Source organism: Oncorhynchus tshawytscha, linkage group LG29, assembly GCF_018296145.1.
Source record: "Oncorhynchus tshawytscha isolate Ot180627B linkage group LG29, Otsh_v2.0, whole genome shotgun sequence".
Lineage (NCBI taxonomy): Eukaryota > Metazoa > Chordata > Actinopteri > Salmoniformes > Salmonidae > Oncorhynchus > Oncorhynchus tshawytscha.
In genome coordinates, this window is record NC_056457.1 from 26531229 (window position 1) to 26554358 (window position 23130).

The 23130-nt window shown below is 45.4% G+C and overlaps 2 protein-coding genes across 19 annotated transcripts in view; both read right to left on the reverse strand.

Annotated features, from left to right (window-relative positions):
• LOC112227468 (RAB11-binding protein RELCH homolog) overlaps positions 1-23130 on the reverse strand; it is a 67217-nt gene that overhangs the window by 34350 nt on the left and 9737 nt on the right. For 13 of the 18 annotated variants that reach the window (XR_006080329.1, XR_006080324.1, XR_006080326.1 and 10 more), the window contains exons 2-11: positions 12277-12366; positions 6860-6931; positions 6678-6730; positions 5744-5857; positions 5468-5650; positions 5261-5355; positions 4769-5041; positions 4548-4623; positions 4286-4381; positions 4070-4093 (exon numbers count right to left, since the gene is read on the reverse strand). Coding sequence is in view for 11 of the 18 variants with exons in the window: in XM_042308956.1 (XP_042164890.1) it covers positions 4070-4093; positions 4286-4381; positions 4548-4623; positions 4769-5041; positions 5261-5355; positions 5468-5650; positions 5744-5857; positions 6678-6730; positions 6860-6931; positions 12277-12366 (1076 nt within the window). In the remaining 7 variants the exon portion in view is untranslated. The remainder of the gene's footprint in view (positions 1-4069; positions 4094-4285; positions 4382-4547; positions 4624-4768; positions 5042-5260; positions 5356-5467; positions 5651-5743; positions 5858-6677; positions 6731-6859; positions 6932-12276; positions 12367-23130) is intronic. The other 5 variants (XM_042308958.1, XM_042308960.1, XM_042308957.1 and 2 more) reach the window with 4 other exon arrangements.
• LOC121841351 (uncharacterized protein PF11_0207-like) lies at positions 8438-10677 on the reverse strand. The gene is made up of 2 exons (XM_042308966.1): positions 10285-10677; positions 8438-9667 (listed from the first exon to the last, which is right to left on the reverse strand). Exon 2 carries the CDS (start codon positions 9455-9457, stop codon positions 8537-8539), a length of 921 nt encoding a protein of 306 aa, XP_042164900.1. The 5' UTR covers positions 9458-9667; positions 10285-10677; the 3' UTR covers positions 8438-8536.

Sequence of the window (23130 nt, forward strand, 5' to 3'; positions counted from 1 at the left end):
ACCGTCATCTTGAACTCTTCCATTTTCTAATAATTGTTTTTGCAACAGTTGTTGCCTTCTCACCAAGCTGATTGCCTATTGTCCTGTAGCCCATCCAAACCTTGTGCAGGTCTACAATTTTATCCCTCATGTCCTTACACAATCTCTGGTCTTGGCCATTGTGGAGAGGTTGGAGTCTTTTTGTTTGAGTGTGTGGACAGGTGTCTTTTATACAGGTAGAGAGTTCAAACAGGTGCAGTTAATACAGGTAATGAGTGGAGAACAGGAGAGCTTCTTAAAGAAAAACTAACAGGTCTGTGAGAGCAGAAATTCTTACTGGTTGGTAGGTGATCAAATACTTATGCCATGCAAAGGGTATATAACAAAGTATTGAGATAAATAAGTATTTGGTCAATAACAAAAGTTTTCCACCATAATTTGCAAATAAATTCATAAAAAAATCCTACAATGTGATTTTCTGGATTTTTTTTCTAATTTTGTCTGTCATAGTTGAAGTGTACCTATGATGAAAATTACAGGCCTCTCTCATCTTTTTAAGTGGGAGAACTTGCACAATTGGTGGCTGACTAAATACTTTTTTGCCCCACTGTATAAGTATTGATTGTAAAGAGAACAGGTGGCAGGCAGTTTTACTGTTACACTAATTCAGTCAGTCATCAAAGTCAAACGTCTTTTGTTCCTAGTCACGTGTCCATGGTGTGGAGAGTGTAGAACTTAAAAGGTGTGTCTTTGAGCTGGCAGTGGGAGGCCTACAAACAGTAGGAGCACAAAGATGTGTGTTGATTCTGGCTGTCTAACGGACACAGTCCATAACCCCTGTCACCGAGGCAGAACAATCTCTTTTCTTCATCTTGTTTTTCATACATATTTGGTGGGAAGCCAGATTCTTCATAACTGTCAGTAGATCATTAAAACAAGAACTGTGATATGCAAATCACATTGACTGTGTGGTGAGCCCACCTGACTCCACCAACCACTCCTCCGCACACACCACAGTGTCACACACAAACACACCACAGTGTCACACACACACACCATAGTGTCACACACCACAGTGTCACACACAAACTCACACGCCACAGTGTCACACGCCACAGTGTCACACACAAACTCACACGCCACAGTGTCACACACAAACTCACACTCCACAGTGTCACACACAAACTCACACTCCACAGTGTCACACACAAACTCACACTCCACAGTGTCACACACAAACTCACACACCACAGTGTCACACACAAACTCACACACCACAGTGTCACACACAAACTCACACCACAGTGTCACACACAAACACACACCAGTGTCACACTCAAACTCACACACCACAATCTCATAGATGAGGTTCAACCATAGCGGACTTCAACAAGCAATAGACTAAAGGTGTCCACATGCTCACAGTCGAAATGGTTTGGTAGAGTTTGTGCGTACAGTTGACGTCGGTAGTTTACATACACCTTAGCCAAATACATTTAAACTCAGTTTTTCACGATCCCTGACATTTAATCTTTGTAAAAATTCCCTGTCTTAGGTCAGTTAGGACCACCACTTTATTTTAAGAATGTGAAATGTCAGAATAATAGCAGAGAGAATGATTTATTTCAGCTTTTATTTCTTTCATCACATTCCCAGTGGGTCAGAAGTTTACATACACTCAATTAGTATTTGGTAGCATTGATTAAACAATTTAAACTTGGGTCAAACGTTTCAGGTAGCTTTCAACAAGCTTCCCACAATAAGTTGGGGTGAATTTTGGCCCATTCCTCCTGACAGAGCTGGTGTAACAGTCTGGTTTGTAGGCCTCCTTGCTCGCACACGCTTTTTCAGTTCTGCCCACAAGTTTTCTATAGGGTTGAGGTCAGGACTTTGTGATGGCCACTCCAATACCTTGACTTAGTTCTCCTTAAACCATTTTGTCACAACTTTGGAAGTATGCTTGGGGTCAATGTCCATTTGGAAGACCCATTTGCGACCAACATTTAACTTCCTGACTGATGTCTTGTCTTAAGATGTTGCTTCAATATATCTACATAATTTTCCTCCCTCATAATGCCATCTATTTGTGAAGTGCACCAGTCACTCCTGCAGCAAAGCATCCATACAACATGATGCTGCCACCCCCATGCGTCACGGTTGGGATGGTGTTCTTCGGCTTGCAAGCCTTCCCCTTTTTCCTCCAAAGATAATGATGGTCACTATGGCCAATCAGTTTCATCAGATCAGAGGACATTTCTGCAAAAAGTATAATCTTGGTCCCCATGTGCAGTTGCAAACCGTAGTCTGGCATTTTTATGGCGGTTTTGGAGCAGTGGCTTCTTCCTTGCTGAGCGGTCTTTCAGGTTATGTCGATATAGGACTCGTTTTACTGTGGATATAGATACTTTTGTACCTGTTTCCTCCAGCACCTTCACAAGGTCCTTTGCTGCTGTTCTGGGATTGATTTGCACTTTTCGCACCAAAATACATTAATCTCTAGGAACGTGTCTCCTTCCTGAGCGGTATGACGGCTTCGTGGTCCCATGGTGTTTATACTTGCGTACTATTGTTTGTACAGATGAACGTGGTACCTTCAGGCGTTTGGAAATTGCTCCCAAGGATGAACCAGACTTGTGGAGGTCTACAATTTTTTTCCTGAGGTCTTGACTGATTTCTTTTGATTTTCCCATGATGTCAAGTAAAGAGGCACTGAGTTTGAAGGTAGGCCTTGAAATACATCCACAGGTACACCTCCAATTGACTCAAATTATGTCAATTAGCCTATCAGAAGCTTCTAAAGCCATGACATAATTTTCTGGATTTTCCCAAGCTGTTTAAAGGCACAGTCAACTTAGTGTATGTAAACTTCTGACCCACTGGAATTGTGATACAGTGAAATATAAGTGAAATAATGTGTCTAAACAATTATTGGAAAAATGACTTGTGTCATGCACAAAGTAGATGTCCTAACCGACTTGCCAAAACTATAGCTTGTTAACAAGAAATTTGTGGAGTGGTTAAAAAACTAGTTTTAATGACTCCAACCTAAGCGTATGTAAACTTCTGACTTCAACTGTATATTATGATGACAGTTTGTGAGGGTTTTGTTCGTTTTGGACATCGCTGGGGGTTTTTGGGCTGTTCGGACACATACATTCTTTTCTGGATGCAAGCTAAAGTTCAGAGCCGAAGTCCACCTCCACTCGTCAGTGATTGGTCAACAGTAGGGATTCTTCAATAAAGTATTTGTTGTCATTCCACAAGGAGCGACTCATTTTCATGCAGTTTTTTCTTTGAGAAATACTGCACCAAACATCTTATAGTTAGATGGAAAATTACACAACTAAGATCTCCTCTGCAAAAACATCCAAATGAATAACAACTCCAGAAATCTATCTTATATTAATTCTGACTATTTTAAGGAAGTGTATACTGGTTACTGCACATCAAGATGGACAAACAGTACTATTGCGGCTTTTTCGGTGGTGGAAGTTGGAGTCTTGTTTTAAAATGCAGTTGATTGTTGATGTCATGAACATGTAAAGGGGCTGATATCCATAACAGTATATTTGTTTTTACCTCAACATAGTGTGAAATACATACAAACAGTAGCCTAAATGTAGGATCATTTTGCTGCGGGAGATTCTGGATCCCCCACGGGCATTACAATGGTGTTTTCATTGTTTTGGTCGAGTTCGATTGCTCCCTTTATCGAATATATACACAAGCAAATCTTACTTACTGAAACTAGCCATTACCCCTAACGGCAGGTAGCCTAGTGGTTAGAGCGTTGGACTAGTAACCGAAAGGTCGAATCCCCAAGCTGACGAGGTAAAAATCTGTCGTTCTGCCCCTGAACAAGGCAGTTAACCCACTGAATTTGTTCTTATCTTAACTAGTTAAATAAAAATAAATAAATAAAACAAATTTTAAAATAACAAGCTTTTTCATACATTATCAAAATACTAGCATGGCTTTGTCCTGCTTGATTTTCAGATGAGACTGATGTGTGTTTGTAGCCAGTGGCACGGGCCTGTGTTACACCTGGATGTGAGGTCAGGTCATGCAAATGTGGGCGTGCCCAACTCACCTGGCACAGGTGTGCAACCATTCTCTAGGAGCAGAGAGGCACAGAGCGAGACAATGAGTGAGCGAGTGAAAGAAAGACAAAAGAGAAAGCAAGATGACAAAAAAGTGGAAGAGAGATGAGAATGTGAAAAACAGTGGAGACAGATGTTGAATTCCAAACTAAAGACAGAAAGAAGCCCGTGTTGATGGGAGGATGGGGGAGATGAGAGGGAGGTACCTCTCGTTTGGCCAGGAGGACATTGGGGACGATGTGAGGGAGACAGCGACCCAACATCAGCATCACACTCTCCTCATTATCTGCTATCCTCGACACCTAAGCGAGGGGAGAGAAGGCTAATATTAAAGAGCGAAATACACATTTTGATATTTCACTGCTCTGAGGACTACATAGTTCAATGGTTTCAATAGTAATATAATATACTCTTAAACATAGAAAGCTGACACTGTGGTCATGTGACTGATTAGGGGTGACCTCTGACCTCTGCCCCCAGACGACTGTCAGCTGACATCTTACAAAAGGACAACAGGGCCTGCTGGAACGCTGGTGACAACTTCCTGTCAATGAACACAAGGCGAAAAGACGAGAGTGAATGACAATCAAGCTCATTCCAGTCAAGAGAAATAGAATGAGTGTTTATTAAAGGCCACTGGCTCCATCTACAGGTCACACTGAGAAACTACACTATATCTTCAGACTAACCTGTTGGGCTGGTCAAACACCACCGTCTCTCTGCACTTCAGCTTGGCATGGGGCTGTGTAGAGGTGTGTGTAGGGGAACTGATGGTCTGAGTAGGGGGGTTGCTCTCAGTGTGGGGTTTGTCAGGTTCTGAGGCTCTCCTGATGTCCAGGTACTGACCGTTGTCCAGGGGGGGCCGGGGAGGGGGAGGTGTGGATGAGGAGGAGAGGGAGTTGAGATGTGAGCCCTGGTCAGGAAGAGTGGGGGACACAGTCCTTCTCAGACTTTGGATCTCACTGGAGGAGAGAGAAAATAAAATCAGAATATCTGTAAAGTTGTAAGGATTGGACAGAGCGCTGACTGTATAGGCCCTGGGTGGACAGAGTGCTGATTGCTGAAATGCCAGTTCAAAGTTCAAGGGATAAAGGTCACATGCTGTGGCAGTGACATTTTCAAATCTAGCATCTGTAACCACATAGGGTAGAGTGTAGAGCCCATCCTCTCTCAACACACACCTCTGTAGTTTCTTGATCTGGTAAGCCAGACTCTGTTTTTCCTCGTTCAGTAGACTGATCTGATACTCAAACTCCTCAACCATCTCAGTGTGCTGCTGAAAGAGCGACAGAGAAGAGGATTTGAGTAAACATTGTGAATGGAGAGAAGGTGTGTAGACTAAATCAGTCTGAGTGGATTGTTTAGAGCTCTCCATCTCGCTCTCCTACCTGCTGCAAGAGATCAGGTTTCTGGACAATGTAGTTCCCAGTGAGCTCGCCTGCCTCCACCCCCACGGATACATCCACTGTATCCCGCGGCGACGGAAGGGCGGATCCACAGTTCCTGTAGATCTGTAATAGATCGGGAGGCTTCGGAATGTTCAGGCCCACGTCGTCCCACAACTCAAAGTCCTGAACGACCGTACAAGATGGGATGATATGTTTATATACTGTATAGAGCCTTATATGGCACATTGAATAGTTGAGCGACAAATCAAACATTACCTGGTCATCATTTTCATCAGAGAAGGTGATGGCCGACAGTTTGTACTCATTCTTTAATAAATATTCATTCACAAGGAAATTTAAGGCTCGCTTCTCCAGTGGGCGGATCGGTTCCTGAGAGTATAGAGACGGATGAAACATCAATCAACTCGAAAAGTCACGTTTTTCAACAAACTGTACTTTTGAAGAAACATTGTGTATTCTCTGCAGTGGTACTTGTGGGAGAAAGATGTACATATAGGGAGGAACATAATACTGTAACACAACAGAAAGATACACTTAGAGTGCATTTGCCATTCTGGTAAAATGCATTGTCTATTGTATAGGACAGGAGGCCAGAGTAAGGCCATGAGAGCATAGGACAGCTGGACATACCAAGGTCAGAGGGACACACAAAGGAGGGGGTCAGCCAAATGACCAACGGATGGACTATAGACATAGGGCATATATTTTTAGGACATGAAGATGCTGAAGGAATGTCATGTCTACGAGTCCTAGTAAGGATAGACATACCAAAGAACACACCAGGCTGAACATAAGGGGGCCCATAGCATAAGATGGGCATGTATTATTTTTGGGACATGAAGAGGTCCTGTCACCATTATAACTTGACTGAAAGCAGATATGGGCGTTATTGGGCTGAACAAGCAGGATGCACAGATTGGGATATAATGGTGGCAGATGGACTGAGGGAAGTAACTTCATTTGCATGTGGGATGGACTCATATGTTGTACGTGTATAAAAACAGAGCCAGTGCTCTGGACAAGGGTGTGTTCCGCGGACCATCTAGGCTTCTGATATGTTTGTATTAAAAGCCTATATTGAATTCACAAGTTCTTGTAAGTGTTAAATTTTGTTACGATTCTCCACGACATACTCCACAACTGCACTTCATACAGTGACTAACAACGTGTAGGAGAGAGTCCGGCCTACCTGAATCTCAGGATTTGATTTGTAGTTCTTGTTTCTCTCCTGAGTGTCGCTCTCTAGAAAGACAAAACAACAGATGAACCCTTCCATCCCAGTGAAAGAGGGGAGGAGCTAGAGAGAAGCTCCATAAAAAGGGAGAGATGGAGATGGATGACATGGAGGAGTAGAAGTGTTAAGTACGCCACCTGCTGCCTGAGTCAAGTTGGCGCGTAGAGCCTGAATGGTCTCCTTGGCTTTCCGTAGCTCAAACTCCAGCACTGGACAGGAAGTGACATCACAACACACAGGAAGGTAGTGCATCCAACCAAGGAGCAGGAACAAACAAAAACAATGACCAAAAGAACAACATGTATTGTAAGAAGCTGAGGCAAAAAATAAATAAAGAGATGGATAAAAAATAAAAACAGGAGACAAACTATGGGGTCTAATGAACGCATGCAGCAGAGGATCCTGGGATAGCGGACTAACGGAGAGTCTATGAGTGTCTAAGGCTGCATCCCAATAGTCTAGTGGCTTCCTCTCCTCGTCTCCTTTACTTCATCTGCACTGATCTGAATACACAGGACAGGTGAACGCAACATGGAGGACACCTTCTGGGAATCTATCACCTATCGTGAGACAGGGAGAGGAAACCACTCTTCTCTATTGGGATGCAGACTATAGAATATGCTAATAGCTGTCTGACCAGGGATTTTACAATCAATAGATTAAGTGAGTTTGGAGTGGCGCTTCTAGCATTGTGGTTGGTCAAACAATTAGTGTTTTAATAGGATATAATATTAGGCCTATGCATGGGAGTGGATACGATAGCCACTAATTACCCTATGCATTAACAATACTTACAGGAGAAAAATACATGTATATGAATTGTAATTACATACGCTACATTGAGAGGCGTCTAAAACCTCAAGTCATTTCCCAGTTCAAGTTTGTCTTTAGACAGGAAGAAATCCACACAGGAAGAAGAGAAGCAATGGAGACCAGAGAGGACATGTTGCATGGCTGTGCACCAAAGATCTACCGCTTCAATAGGTCAAGTCTGTCCCAGTTCAGACAAGAGCGCACAGGATGCAACAAAACGGAAACAAAATGAAGAACAAAAGCTTAAAAACTAAGCTAAGAAATAAGAAAGCAGAGAGCTGCTAGCCTAGAGGAGTGTTGTCCAGTATTGGAGCCACTGGGATGGGATCACAACAGCCAAAACACCCAGAGTCAGACAGCTGGGGGAGACATGTTGGGACGAGGGATGGAGAAGGTGGTTTAGGGGGGAGATGCCGAACCACAAGGAGGGAGGGGTGGAGGAGTAGAGGGTATGTGGTTGTGGAGAAGGGACCACAGAGAGGGAGGGGTGGAGGAGTAGAGGGTATGTGGTTGTGGAGAAGGGACCACAGGGAGGGAAGGGTGGAGGAGTAGAGGGTATGTGGTTGTGGAGAAGGGACCACAGGAAGGGAGGAGTAGAGGGTATGTGGTTGTGGAGAAGGGACCACAGGGAGGGAGGGGTGGAGGAGTAGAGGGTATGTGGTTGTGGAGAAGGGACCACAGGCTTGCTCTGCTGCATGGTTCCTGGAGAATCCTCCAGACCTCTCATCTTACAAAGCTAAAGGGTTGGAATTGACATTTGGCATTTTGCCATTCAGAAAAGGAAAGATAACAGGCCAATTATAAGTCACATAAAGAGATGAGTTTAGATGTGGAGCTCATGGTCCTGTTATCAGCCACATATAAACAATAAGACAGAACAAATTCTGAAGAAAAAAAATCGAAATAGTACTTTGCATTTTATTCACAGTATTGGTCTCTAGTCATCATATATGTTCTGAGGCGAGGAGAACAAACGCTAGAATAGGCTAGGCTATATCAGCCTACACCATAACACAGGTCTGTGTAGTGGACAGACACATTGCTCCTCTACTAGTTAGTTCATCCCCTCTGCTCGTATTCTGTTCATCCTCTCTGCTCGTATTCTGTTCATCCTCTCTGCTCGTATTCAGTCCATCCCCTCTGCTCGTATTCAGTTCATCCTCTCTGCTCGTATTCAGTTCATCCTCTCTGCTCGTATTCAGTTCATCCTCTCTGCTCGTATTCAGTCCATCCTCTCTACTCGTATTCAGTCCATCCTCTCTGATCTTTAACGTATTCAGTTCATCCTCTCTGCTCGTATTCAGTTCATCCTCTCTGATCTTTAACGTATTCAGTTCATCCTCTCTGCTCGTATTCAGTCCATCCTCTCTGCTCGTATTCAGTTCATCCTCTCTGCTCTTATTCAGTTCATCCTCTCTGCTCTTATTCAGTTCATCCTCTCTGCTCGTATTCAGTTCATCCTCTCTGCTCTTTAACGTATTCAGTCCATCCTCTCTGCTCGTATTCAGTTCATCCTCTCTGCTCGTATTCAGTTCATCCTCTCTGCTCGTATTCAGTTCATCCCCTCTGCTCGTATTCAGTTCATCCTCTCTGCTCGTATTCAGTCCATCCTCTCTGCTCGTATTCAGTCCATCCTCTCTGCTCGTATTCAGTCCATCCTCTCTGCTCGTATTCAGTCCATCCTCTCTGCTCGTATTCAGTCCATCCTCTCTGCTCTTTAACGTATTCAGTTCATCCTCTCTGCTCGTATTCAGTCCATCCTCTCTGCTCGTATTCAGTCCATCCTCTCTGCTCGTATTCAGTCCATCCTCTCTGCTCGTATTCAGTCCATCCTCTCTGCTCGTGTTCAGTCCATCCTCTCTGCTCGTATTCAGTTCATCCTCTCTGCTCGTATTCAGTTCATCCTCTCTGCTCTTTAACATATTCAGTTCATCCTCTCTGCTCGTATTCAGTTCATCCTCTCTGCTCGTATTCAGTTCATCCTCTCTGCTCGTATTCAGTCCATCCTCTCTGATCTTTAACGTATTCAGTTCATCCTCTCTGCTCGTATTCAGTCCATCCTCTCTGATCTTTAACGTATTCAGTCCATCCTCTCTGCTCGTATTCAGTTCATCCTCTCTGCTCGTATTCAGTTCATCCTCTCTGCTCGTATTCAGTTCATCCCCTCTGCTCGTATTCAGTTCATCCCCTCTGCTCGTATTCAGTTCATCCCCTCTGCTCGTATTCAGTTCATCCCCTCTGCTCGTATTCAGTTCATCCCCTCTGCTCGTATTCAGTTCATCCCCTCTGCTCGTATTCAGTTCATCCCCTCTGCTCGTATTCAGTTCATCCCCTCTGCTCGTATTCAGTTCATCCCCTCTGCTCGTATTCAGTTCATCCCCTCTGCTCGTATTCAGTTCATCCCCTCTGCTCGTATTCAGTTCATCCCCTCTGCTCGTATTCAGTTCATCCCCTCTGCTCGTATTCAGTCCATCCCCTCTGCTCGTATTCAGTCCATCCCCTCTGCTCGTATTCAGTCCATCCCCTCTGCTCGTATTCAGTCCATCCCCTCTGCTCGTATTCAGTTCATCCACTCTGCTCGTATTCAGTCCATCCTCTCTGCTCTTTAACGTATTCAGTTCATCCCCTCAGCTCGTATTCAGTTCATCCCCTCTGCTCGTATTCAGTTCATCCTCTCTGCTCGTATTCAGTTCATCCTCTCTGCTCGTATTCATCATCAGTCTCATCCTCATCCTCTGCTCGTATTCAGTTCATCCTCTCTGCTCGTATTCAGTTCATCCTCTCTGCTCGTATTCAGTTCATCCTCTCTGCTCGTATTCAGTTCATCCTCTCTGCTCGTATTCAGTTCATCCTCTCTGCTCGTATTCAGTTCATCCTCTCTGCTCGTATTCAGTTCATCCTCTCTGCTCGTATTCAGTTCATCCTCTCTGCTCGTATTCAGTTCATCCTCTCTGCTCGTATTCAGTTCATCCCCTCTGCTCGTTTTCAGTTCATCCCCTCTGCTCGTTTTCAGTTCATCCCCTCTGCTCGTTTTCAGTTCATCCCCTCTGCTCGTTTTCAGTTCATCCCCTCTGCTCGTTTTCAGTTCATCCTCTCTGACCTTTAACGTGTTCAGTTCATCCTCTCTGACCTTTAACCTATTCAGAGAAGATTAGCTGGTGGGGGTCATGAGAAAAGCTCAGGAAAAAAAGTGTGAATTTTACAACTTCCAGTGACAGCTCCTGTGAGAGAAAATAACACGGGTTTCAATTACATTTGAAGAACATGGAGGTGAATCTCTCTAACGCTGTAGCCTCACTAGACAGGCCCATGGAAGGCTATGTAGGTTACTAACGGGGATATTTGAATGGGGAGGTAAATCTCTCTAACGCTGTAGCCTCACTAGACAGGCCCATGGAAGGCTATGTAGGTTACTAACAGGGATATTTGAATGGGGAGGTAAATCTCTCTAACGCTGTAGCCTCACTAGACAGGCCCATGGAAGGCTATGTAGGTTACTAACAGGGATATTTGAATGGGTAGGTAAATCTCTCTAACGCTGTAGCCTCACTAGACAGGCCCATGGAAGGCTATGTAGGTTACTAACAGGGATATTTGAATGGGTAGGTAAATCTCTCTAACGCTGTAGCCTCACTAGACAGGCCCATGGAAGGCTATGTAGGTTACTAACAGGGATATTTGAATGGGGAGGTAAATCTCTCTAACGCTGTAGCCTCACTAGACAGGCCCATGGAAGGCTATGTAGGTTACTAACAGGGATATTTGAATGGGTAGGTAAATCTCTCTAACGCTGTAGCCTCACTAGACAGGCCCATGGAAGGCTATGTAGGTTACTAACAGGGATATTTGAATGGGTAGGTAAATCTCTCTAACGCTGTAGCCTCACTAGACAGGCCCATGGAAGGCTATGTAGGTTACTAACAGGGATATTTGAATGGGTAGGTAAATCTCTATAACGCTGTAGCCTCACTAGACAGGCCCATGGAAGGCTATGTAGGTTACTAACAGGGATATTTGAGTGGGTAGGTAAATCTGGAATGGAACCATAGTGAAGTCATCCTCAGTGAGCTCTACTGGGCTGGTGTGGCCTTATGATGCCACACCATACAGGGCTGTAGTTACACCGTGACACCATACAGGGCTGTAGTTACACCGTGACACCATACAGGGCTGTAGTTACACCGTGACACCATACAGGGCTGTAGTTATACCGTGACACCATACAGGGCTGTAGTTATACCGTGACACCATACAGGGCTGTAGTTATACCGTGACACCATACAGGGCTGTAGTTACACCGTGACATCATACAGGGCTGTAGTTATACCGTGACATCATACAGGGCTGTAGTTATACCGTGACACCATACAGGGCTGGAGTTCTACTGTGACACCATACAGGGCTGTAGTTACACCGTGACACCATACAGGGCTGGAGTTCTACTGTGACACCATACAGGGCTGTAGTTACACCGTGACACCATACAGGGCTGTAGTTATACCGTGACACCATACAGGGCTGGAGTTCTACTGTGACACCATACAGGGCTGTAGTTACACCGTGACATCATACAGGGCTGTAGTTATACCGTGACATCATACAGGGCAAGGAAAGGTCCAGTATACTCTGTCTGTTTCTATCCCTTCCCCTGCTCTTTTCTGTCTGTTGTCTGTTTTGTCTCTCCTTCTTCATGTCCGTCTCTCGATCTCTGCCCGGTCAGGACAGGTACAGCTCGTCTTACCTGCCACCCTCTCGTCCGACTCCCGGTTCCCGTCGTCAGAGTAACGGGCGAAGTCCAGAGAGTCCAACGTGCTGATGCTGCCCGCTCGGTCTGGCAGGAGAAAGGCACAGAGAAAGCAATCAAATCATTCAGCGATCATTACAGTATTCACCACATCACCCTGGCTATAAACAACAGCTTGGGAGAAATCACAACAGACAACATAACACTATGTGGAGAGTGGACAGGAGAGGACATGGTACTAGACAACACCCAAACCGGTTTGTTTTCTGGGTTATGCATCGTCCTGAGGGGTTTCCTACCAAGCAGGTTTGAGGAGTTAGCGAGGTACAGTGGGGCAAAAAAATATTTAATCAGCCACCAATTGTGCAAGTTCTCCCACTTAAAAAGATGAGGCCTGTAATTTTCATCATAGGTACACTTCAACTATGACAGACAAAATGAGAGAAAAAAAAAAATCCAGAAAATCACATTGTAGGATTTTTAATGAATTTATTTGCAAATTATGGTGGAAAATAAGTATTTGGTCAATAACAAAAGTTTCTCAATACTTTGTTATATACCCTTTGTTAGTAATGACAGAGGTCAAATGTTTTCTGTAACTCTTCACAAGGTTTTCACACACTGTTGCTGGTATTTTGGCCCATTCCTCCATGTAGATCTCCTCTAGAGCAGTGATGTTTTGGGGCTGTTGCTGGGCAACATGGACTTTCAACTCCCTCCAAAGATTTTCTATTGGGTTGAGATCTGGAGACTGGCTAGGCCACTCCAGGACCTTGAAATGCTTATTTGTGTCAAGAAGCAGTGCGGCTTGGCAGGGTCGTGTTTCGGAGGACGAATGGCTGTCGACCTTCGCCACTCCAGAGTCCGTTAGGGAGTTGCAGTGATGGGACAAGACTAACTACCAATTGGATATCACAAAAATTGGTAGAAAAGCGGGGTTCAAAAAAATCAAATAAAAATACACATTAGTGAATACACATTGGTGAATACACATTGGTGAATACACACTAGACGTAGTAAAATGCATAGTTGCAATAATATTTCCTTTAAAACCGCTTCATTTTCTTTGCACCTCAAGACAAAAAATGACAGGAAATAAGCATTAAACCTGAAAAAGCGGCAATAGTACCATTTGTCCATTTTGAGACGCCGTAGCCAGTATACACTTCCTCAAAATAGTCTGAATTAATCTAAGATAATTCAAGAACTCTGTCATTCATTGACATTTTTGTAGAGATCTTAGTGGCACAATTTTACATCTAACTATGATGTTCGGTGCAGTATTTCTGAAGTGAAAACATGTACATGAGGACCAGTCATTTCTCGTTGAATGACAACAGGCATTTCACGGAAGAATTCCTACTGTTGACCAATCGCCGACAAGGGGGGAGTAGACTTTGGCTACCGGCTTCGGCTTGCCTCGAGAGAAAAAAATCTTGTGTGCCCGAACAGCCCAAAAAAAGCCTTGCCGAAGTCCAAAACGAACAACAACGTCAATCCGGATGTGATGCCACAGTAATGAATGTGAGTCACACGGTCAGATCTGTGGCCACACAAAGCACACACACTCAGTCCTGTGACTGCCAAGGGAGGGTGTGTGAGAGAGTGTGTCCATTCACTGCCAACTTGTTTGGAACTCTGTGTGTGTGTGTGTGTTCAGGTATGTGCCCACGGCTTATATTGTCCTCTCTTGTGTTTGAGAACAGACAGCCTGAGATTTCATATGGCCCCATCTTTCCAGTATGCTCCCTCCCAATCAATGAGCGCAGTACGTTGTAGGACGCTAATTGCAACAACATTCTCAGTGTCTATTTGGCTGGGGGGTGTTGAGGACACTTTGGTGCTTCAGACAGATCTCAGAATGTCTGGAATCTGTAGGGGATGACAGGATCTTTCACAAAGGAAAGGAGAGAGAGAGAGACAGTGAGAGAGGGGAGTGAGAGCAAGAGGCACAACAAGTGTCTGACTTTCATCCCCACAGTGACCGTACGTACATATCCCAACCAGAAGCCATGGATTACAGGCAACATCCACTCCGAGCCAAAGGCTAGATGCTCCTTATAGGACACATCACTGCACTCGATACGCTTCTGTCATCTCTGTATAACCGTCACAAGACCCACTGGTTGTTGCTCATTTATAAAACCCTCTTAGGCCTCACTCCCCCCTATCTGAGATATCTACTGCAGCCCTCATCCTCCACATACCAAACACCCAGTCACATTCTGTTAAAGATCCCCAAAGCACACACATCCATGGGTCGCTCGTCTTTTCAGTTCACTTCAGTTCAAACTGGACAGTTTTATCTCAATCTCTTCATTCAAAGACCTTATCAGGGACACTCTTACTGACAGTTGTGGCTGCTTTGCATGATGTATTGTTGTCTCTACCTCCTTGCCCTTTGTGCTGTTTTCTGTGCCCAACAATGTTTGTACACTTTTGTGCTGCTACCATGTTGTGCTGCTGCCATGTTGTGCTGCTGCCATGTTGTGCTGCTGCCATGTTGTTGTCATGTGTTGCTACCATGCTGTGTTGTCATGTGTTACTGCCATGCTGTGTTATCGCCTTAGGTATCTCGTTATGTAGTGTTGTCTCTGGTTGTGATTTGTCCTATATTTTTATTTTATTTATTATGAATCCTGCAGGAGGCCTTTTGCCTTTTGGTAGGTCATCATTGTAAATAAGAATGTGTTCTTAACTGACTAGTTAAATAAAGGTTAAATAAAAATATTAAATAAATAGAGCTGCCGCCTTAAAGGAGCAGGACACTTATAAGAAATACTGCTATGCTCTCAGACGATCCTTCAATACAGGACAAAGATGGAATCGTACCACACCGGATCTGACGCTCGTTGGATGTGGCAGGGCTTGAAAAATATTATTGACTAAAGGGAAGCACAGCCACAAGCTTCCCAGTGACACGAGCCTACCAGACGGGCTAAATGCCTCTTATGCTCACGTCGAGCCAAGAAACACTGAAGCACGCATGAGAGCACCAGCTGTTCCAGACAACTGTGTGATCACGCTCTCCGTAGCCGATGTGAGCAAAACCTTTAAAACAGGTCAACATTCACAAAGCCGCGGGGCCAGACGGATTACCAGGACGTGTACTCAAAGCATGACCGGACCAACTGGCTAGTGTCTTCACTGACATTTTCAACCTCTCCCTGACTGAGTCTGTAATACCAACATGTTTCAAACAGACCACCATAGTCCCTGTGCCCAAGAAAGCAAAAGTAAGCTACCTAAATGACTACAGACCCGTAGCACTCCCGTCGGTAGCCATGAAGTGCTTTGAAAGGCTGGTAATGGCTCACATCAACACCATTATCCCAGTAACCCTAGACCCACTCAAATTTGCATACCGCCCAAACAGATCCACAGATGATGCAATCTCTATTGCACTCCACACTGCCCTTTCACACCTGGACAAAAGGAACACCTACGCGAGAATGCTATTCAGTGACTACAGCTCAGCATTCAACACCATAGTGCCCACAAAGCTTATCACTAAGCTAAGGACCCTGAGCCTAAACACCTCCCTCTGCAACTGGATCCTGGACTTCCTGACAGGCCGCCCGCAGGTGGTAAGGTAAGGCAGCAACACATCTGCCACGCTGATCCTCAACACTGGGGCTCCTCAGGGGTGCATGCCCCTCCTGTACTCCCTGTTCACCCACAACTGCGTGATAAAGCACAACTCCAACACCATCATTAAGTTTGCTGATGACAACAGTGGTAGGCCTGATTACCGACAACGATGAGACAGCCTGTAGAGAGGAGGTCAGAGAAATGACAGTGTGTTGCCAGGACAACAACCTCTCCCTCAACTATGAGACAGCCTGTAGAGAGGAGGTCAGAGACCTGACAGTGTGTTGCCAGGACAACAACCTCTCCCTCAACGATGAGACAGCCTGTAGAGAGGAGGTCAGAGACCTGACAGTGTGGTGCCAGGTCAACAACCTCTCCCTCAACGATGAGACAGCCTGTAGAGAGGAGGTCAGAGAACTGGCAGTGTGTTGCCAGGACAACAACCTCTCCCTCAATGTGAGAAAGACAAAGGAGATGATTGTGGACTACAGGAAAAGGAGGGCCGAACAGGCCCTCATTAACATCGACGGGACTGAAGTGGAGCAGGTTGAGAGTTAAGTTCCTTGGTGTCCACATCACCAACAAACTATCATGGTCCAAACACACCAAGACAGCTGTGAAGAGGGCAGGACAACACCTTTCCCTCCTCAGGAGACTGAAAATATTTGGCATGGGTCCCCAGATCCTCAAAAAGTTCTACAGCTGTACCCTCGTGTTCATCCTGACTGGTTGCATCACTGCCTGGTATGGCAACTGCCCGGCATCTGACCGTAAGGCACTACAGAGGGTAGTGCGTAGGGCCCAGTACATCACTGGGGCCAAGTCTCCTGTCATCCAGAACCTCTGTACCAGGCAGTGTCAGAGGAAAGCCCCCAAAAAATTGTCAAAAGACTTCAGTCATAGACTGTTCTCTCTGCTACTGCATGGGAAGCGGTACCAGAGTGCCAAGTCTAGGACCAAAAGGCTCCTTAACAGCTTCTACCCCCCAGCCATAAGACTGCTGAACAATTCATAAAATGGTCACCCATATTGACCCCCACCGCCCCTTAGCAGAAGTGTAAAAACAATGTTGTTTATCATCTATGCATAGTCACTTTACAAAGGACCTAGACTCACCTGTATCCCTGCACATGGACTTGGTACCGGTGCCCCCTGTATGTAGCCTCGTTGTTGTTATGTACATGGACTTGGTACCGGTGCCCCCTGTATGTCGCCTCGTTATTGTTATGTACATGGACTTGGTACCGGTGTCCCCTGTATGTAGCCTCGTTGTTGTTATGTACATGGACTTGGTACCGGTGTCCCCTGTATGTAGCCTCGTTATTGTTATGTACATGGACTTGGTACCGGTGCCCCTGTATGTAGCCTCGTTATTGTTATGTACATGGACTTGGTACCGGTGCCCCTGTATGTAGCCTCGTTATTGTTATGCACATGGACTTGGTACCGGTGCCCCTGTATGTAGCCTCGTTATTGTTATGCACATGGACTTGGTACCGGTGCCCCCTGTATGTCGCCTCGTTATTGTTATGTACAAGGACTTGGTACCGGTGCCCCTGTATGTCGCCTCGTTATTGTTATGTACAAGGACTTGGTACCGGTGCCCCCTGTATGTAGCCTCGTTGTTGTTATGTACATGGACTTGGTACCGGTGCCCCTGTATGTCGCCTCGTTATTGTTATGTACATGGACTTGGTACCGGTGCCCCTGTATGTAGCCTCGTTATTGTTATGCACATGGACTTGGTACCGGTGCCCCCTGTATGTCGCCTCGTTATTGTTATGCACATGGACTTGGTACCGGTGCCCCTGTATGTAGCCTCGTTATTGTTATGCACATGGACTTGGTACCGGTGCCCCCTGTATGTCGCCTCGTTGTTGTTATGTACATGGACTTGGTACCGGTGCCCCTGTATGTAGCCTCGTTGTTGTTATGTACATGGACTTGGTACCGGTGCCCCTGTATGTCACCTCGTTATTGTTATGTACATGGACTTGGTACCGGTGCCCCCTGTATGTCACCTCGTTATTGTTATGCACATGGACTTGGTACCGGTGCCCCCTGTATGTCGCCTCGTTGTTGTTATGCACATGGACTTGGTACCGGTGCCCCCTGTATGTCACCTCGTTATTGTTATGCACATGGACTTGGTACCGGTGCCCCCTGTATGTCGCCTCGTTGTTGTTATGTACATGGACTTGGTACCGGTGCCCCCTGTATGTCACCTCGTTATTGTTATGCACATGGACTTGGTACCGGTGCCCCCTGTATGTCGCCTCGTTGTTGTTATGTACATGGACTTGGTACCGGTGCCCCTGTATGTAGCCTCGTTATTGTTATGCACATGGACTTGGTACCGGTGCCCCCTGTATGTCGCCTCGTTATTGTTATGTACATGGACTTGGTACCGGTGCCCCCTGTATGTAGCCTCGTTATTGTTATGCACATGGACTTGGTACCGGTGCCCCTGTATGTCGCCTCGTTGTTGTTATGTACATGGACTTGGTACCGGTGCCCCCTGTATGTAGCCTCGTTGTTGTTATGTACATGGACTTGGTACCGGTGCCCCCTGTATGTCACCTCGTTATTGTTATGTACATGGACTTGGTACCGGTGCCCCCTGTATGTCACCTCGTTATTGTTATGCACATGGACTTGGTACCGGTGCCCCCTGTATGTCGCCTCGTTGTTGTTATGCACATGGACTTGGTACCGGTGCCCCCTGTATGTCACCTCGTTATTGTTATGCACATGGACTTGGTACCGGTGCCCCCTGTATGTCGCCTCGTTGTTGTTATGTACATGGACTTGGTACCGGTGCCCCCTGTATGTCACCTCGTTATTGTTATGCACATGGACTTGGTACCGGTGCCCCCTGTATGTCGCCTCGTTGTTGTTATGTACATGGACTTGGTACCGGTGCCCCCTGTATGTCACCTCGTTGTTGTTATGTACATGGACTTGGTACCGGTGCCCCTGTATGTAGCCTCGTTGTTATGCACATGGACTTGGTACCGGTGCCCCCTGTATGTAGCCTCGTTGTTATGTATATGGACTTGGTACCGGTGCCCCTGTATGTCGCCTCGTTATTGTTATGTACATGGACTTGGTACCGGTGCCCCCTGTATGTCGCCTCGTTATTGTTATGTACATGGACTTGGTACCGGTGCCCCCTGTATGTCGCCTCGTTATTGTTATGCACATGGACTTGGTACTGGTGCCCCCTGTATGTAGCCTCGTTATTGTTATGTACATGGACTTGGTACCGGTGCCCCCTGTATGTCGCCTCGTTATTGTTATGCACATGGACTTGGTACTGGTGCCCCTGTATGTAGCCTCGTTATTGTTATGTACATGGACATGGTACCGGTGCCCCCTGTATGTAGCCTCGTTATTGTTATGTACATGGACTTGGTACCGGTGCCCCCTGTATGTCGCCTCGTTATTGTTATGCACATGGACTTGGTACTGGTGCCCCCTGTATGTCGCCCGTTATGTACATGGACTTGGTACCGGTGCCCCCTGTATGTTCGTTATGTACATGGACTTGGTACCGGTGCCCCCTGTATGTCGCCTCTTTATGTACATGGACTTGGTACCGGTGTCCCCTGTATGTAGCCTCGTTATTGTTATGTACATGGACTTGGTACCGGTGCCCCTGTATGTCGCCTCGTTATTGTTATGTACATGGACTTGGTACCGGTGCCCCCTGTATGTCACCTCGTTATTGTTATGTACATGGACTTGGTACCGGTGCCCCCTGTATGTAGCCTCGTTGTTGTTATGTACATGGACTTGGTACCGGTGCCCCTGTATGTCGCCTCGTTATTGTTATGTACATGGACTTGGTACCGGTGTCCCCTGTATGTAGCCTCGTTATTGTTATGTACATGGACTTGGTACCGGTGCCCCTGTATGTCGCCTCGTTATTGTTATGTACATGGACTTGGTACCGGTGCCCCTGTATGTCGCCTCGTTATTGTTATGTACATGGACTTGGTACCGGTGCCCCTGTATGTCGCCTCGTTATTGTTATGTACATGGACTTGGTACCGGTGCCCCCTGTATGTCGCCTCGTTATTGTTATGTACATGGTACCGGTGCCCCCTGTATGTCGCCTCGTTATTGTGTACTTTTGTGTTACTTTTTGATTATTATTATTTTTTACTTTACTTTATTTAGTAAATATTTTCTGAACTCTATTTCTTGAACTGCATTGTTGGTAAAGTTCTTGTAAGTCAGCATTTCACAGTAAGGTCTACACCTGTTGTAGTCAGCATTTCACAGTAAGGTCTACACCTGTTGTAGTCAGCATTTCACAGTAAGGTCTACACCTGTTGTATTCAGCATTTCACAGTAAGGTCTACACCTGTTGTATTCAGCATTTCACAGTAAGGTCTACACCTGTTGTAGTCAGCATTTCACAGTAAGGTCTACACCTGTTGTAGTCAGCATTTCACAGTAAGGTCTACACCTGTTGTATTCAGCATTTCACAGTAAGGTCTACACCTGTTGTAGTCAGTATTTCACAGTAAGGTCTACACCTGTTGTAGTCAACATTTCACAGTAAGGTCTACACCTGTTGTAGTCAGCATTTCACAGTAAGGTCTACACCTGTTGTAGTCAGCATTTCACAGTAAGGTCTACACCTGTTGTAGTCAGCATTTCACAGTAAGGTCTACACCTGTTGTATTCAGCATTTCACAGTAAGGTCTACACCTGTTGTAGTCAGCATTTCACAGTAAGGTCTACACCTGTTGTAGTCAGCATTTCACAGTAAGGTCTACACCTGTTGTAGTCAGCATTTCACAGTAAGGTCTACACCTGTTGTAGTCAGCATTTCACAGTAAGGTCTACACCTGTTGTAATCAGCATTTCACAGTAAGGTCTACACCTGTTGTAGTCAGCATTTCACAGTAAGGTCTACACCTGTTGTAGTCAGCATTTCACAGTAAGGTCTACACCTGTTGTAATCAGCATTTCACAGTAAGGTCTACACCGGTTGTAGTCAGCATTTCACAGTAAGGTCTACACCTGTTGTAGTCAGCATTTCACAGTAAGGTCTACACCTGTTGTAGTCAGCATTTCACAGTAAGGTCTACACCGGTTGTAGTCAGCATTTCACAGTAAGGTCTACACCTGTTGTAGTCAGCATTTCACAGTAAGGTCTACACCTGTTGTAATCAGCATTTCACAGTAAGGTCTACACCGGTTGTAGTCAGCATTTCACAGTAAGGTCTACACCTGTTGTAGTCAGCATTTCACAGTAAGGTCTACACCTGTTGTAGTCAGCATTTCACAGTAAGGTCTACACCGGTTGTAGTCAGCATTTCACAGTAAGGTCTACACCTGTTGTAATCAGCATTTCACAGTAAGGTCTACACCGGTTGTAGTCAGCATTTCACAGTAAGGTCTACACCTGTTGTAGTCAGCATTTCACAGTAAGGTCTACACCTGTTGTAGTCAGCATTTCACAGTAAGGTCTACACCGGTTGTAGTCAGCATTTCACAGTAAGGTCTACACCTGTTGTAGTCAGCATTTCACAGTAAGGTCTACACCGGTTGTAGTCAGCATTTCACAGTAAGGTCTACACCTGTTGTAGTCAGCATTTCACAGTAAGGTCTACACCGGTTGTAGTCAGCATTTCACAGTAAGGTCTACACCTGTTGTAGTCAGCATTTCACAGTAAGGTCTACACCTGTTGTAATCGACGCATGCGACAAATACAATTGGTTTTGATTTGACTGACAGGCAGGACATTAGGATGACGATTATGGAATTTTGGGTAAGAATTAATTGTCCTGCAAATAGCCACGGTTATTGTCATAAATTGTAATTTTAATTTAAAAAATCTATATGTTTTGAGCTTGTAATGCATCTTAGAAAAGTCTACGAAACACCTAATGAATACAACACAGCTCTGGTGACGCCCAGCTCCAAAACTAATGGCTTTGACCGCAGGGAACTGTTGGAAATGAAGGTTCTCCTCCCAACCTATCTGATCCTAATATGATTACCAACTCTACCCAATTCATGTCAAACTTAAAACTGCTTTTGGGTAAACTTTATGTACTTGAATATTAAGTTGAATCACTCCGAAAATGTGTTTTAAGACCGTTATTACAATCAGTTCACGATTATTGTCCGTAATTGTCGGTTACATAATTATACAATAATTGTGCCAGTCCTACTGACAGTAAATCAGAGTCAATATTATGATAGATCTATTCTACAGCATGATAGCTGTAGTACAAGTACAGACAGTGCAGGCCTAGACTGAGATGCACACACACACACACACAGCTATGAGCAGGAGCCCAGAACAGAAACAGGTGGAGCAGACCCAAATGTCCCAGTGTGATTAAATCAGCCTCTCCCAGCCCTGCAGCAAATCTGTGTCTGTGTCTGTGTGTGTGTGTGTGTGTGTGTGTGTGTGTGTGTGTGTGTGTGTGTGTGCTTTTCTTCTTACTGTGTGCATGTTTATGTGTGTTATTTCTTCTAACCTATTAAGTGTGTGTGTGTTCTTCTTGCGCTGAGTGAGCAAGTGTGTGCTTGACTGCGTGTTCCTAGCGCCCAAGAAAGCAGGGTAGTAGGCTAGGCCTTGGCTAAGTCTTTTCAACGAACAGAATGGCTAGCTAAAACAGAGCGCTAATGCTAACAGCTTAGTCTCTGATTGAACTGGGCGTTGAGCAAGCAGATTGTAGCGAGATGCTAATCAGCTAGCCACTGAGGAGGAAACAATGAGTTGGGTAGAGAGGGAGAGTGGGCAAGAGGAACATTGTGCAAATGGGTGGAGGGGCTCATCCAGCTACTCTTGCTCAATGAGCAGCCTAACCTGAGAACTTGTATTAACTCCTGGAATTAGGCCTAAATGTTTAGGCTTCAGCTCAGTGGGCTATGGTGTTGAGTTGTGCAGTGGCCTGCTGCAGCAGGTGAAGAGAGCACCATGCTAGCTGCTAAGTCTGTTAAATTAGCAGGGTGGTGGTGACCGAGAGCTAGCCAGATCATAGTGCTAACAGCAACAAGTGACCCTTTTGATGCCTAGCCTATGAGACGAAACCTACATGGATTTCCCACATGCTCCCCACGTGGTGCAGGACACCTCTGTTAGGTCTACATGATGTGCCACCAATGGAGCAGCTAATGCACAACGTTAGAACATAATACAACCATTTCTATATTTTTATGGGCCCTAAAACTCCTCTCTCATTCTAGTTGTTCAGCCTGCTTGAAACCTGAGCAGAGGCGTCAAGGGCAAG

Excerpts from the sequence above, each read along its gene's own strand:
- LOC121841351 (XM_042308966.1), bottom strand. The coding sequence starts at position 9,457 with ATGTTAAAGAGCAGAGAGGATGAACTGAATACGAGCAGAGAGGATGAA.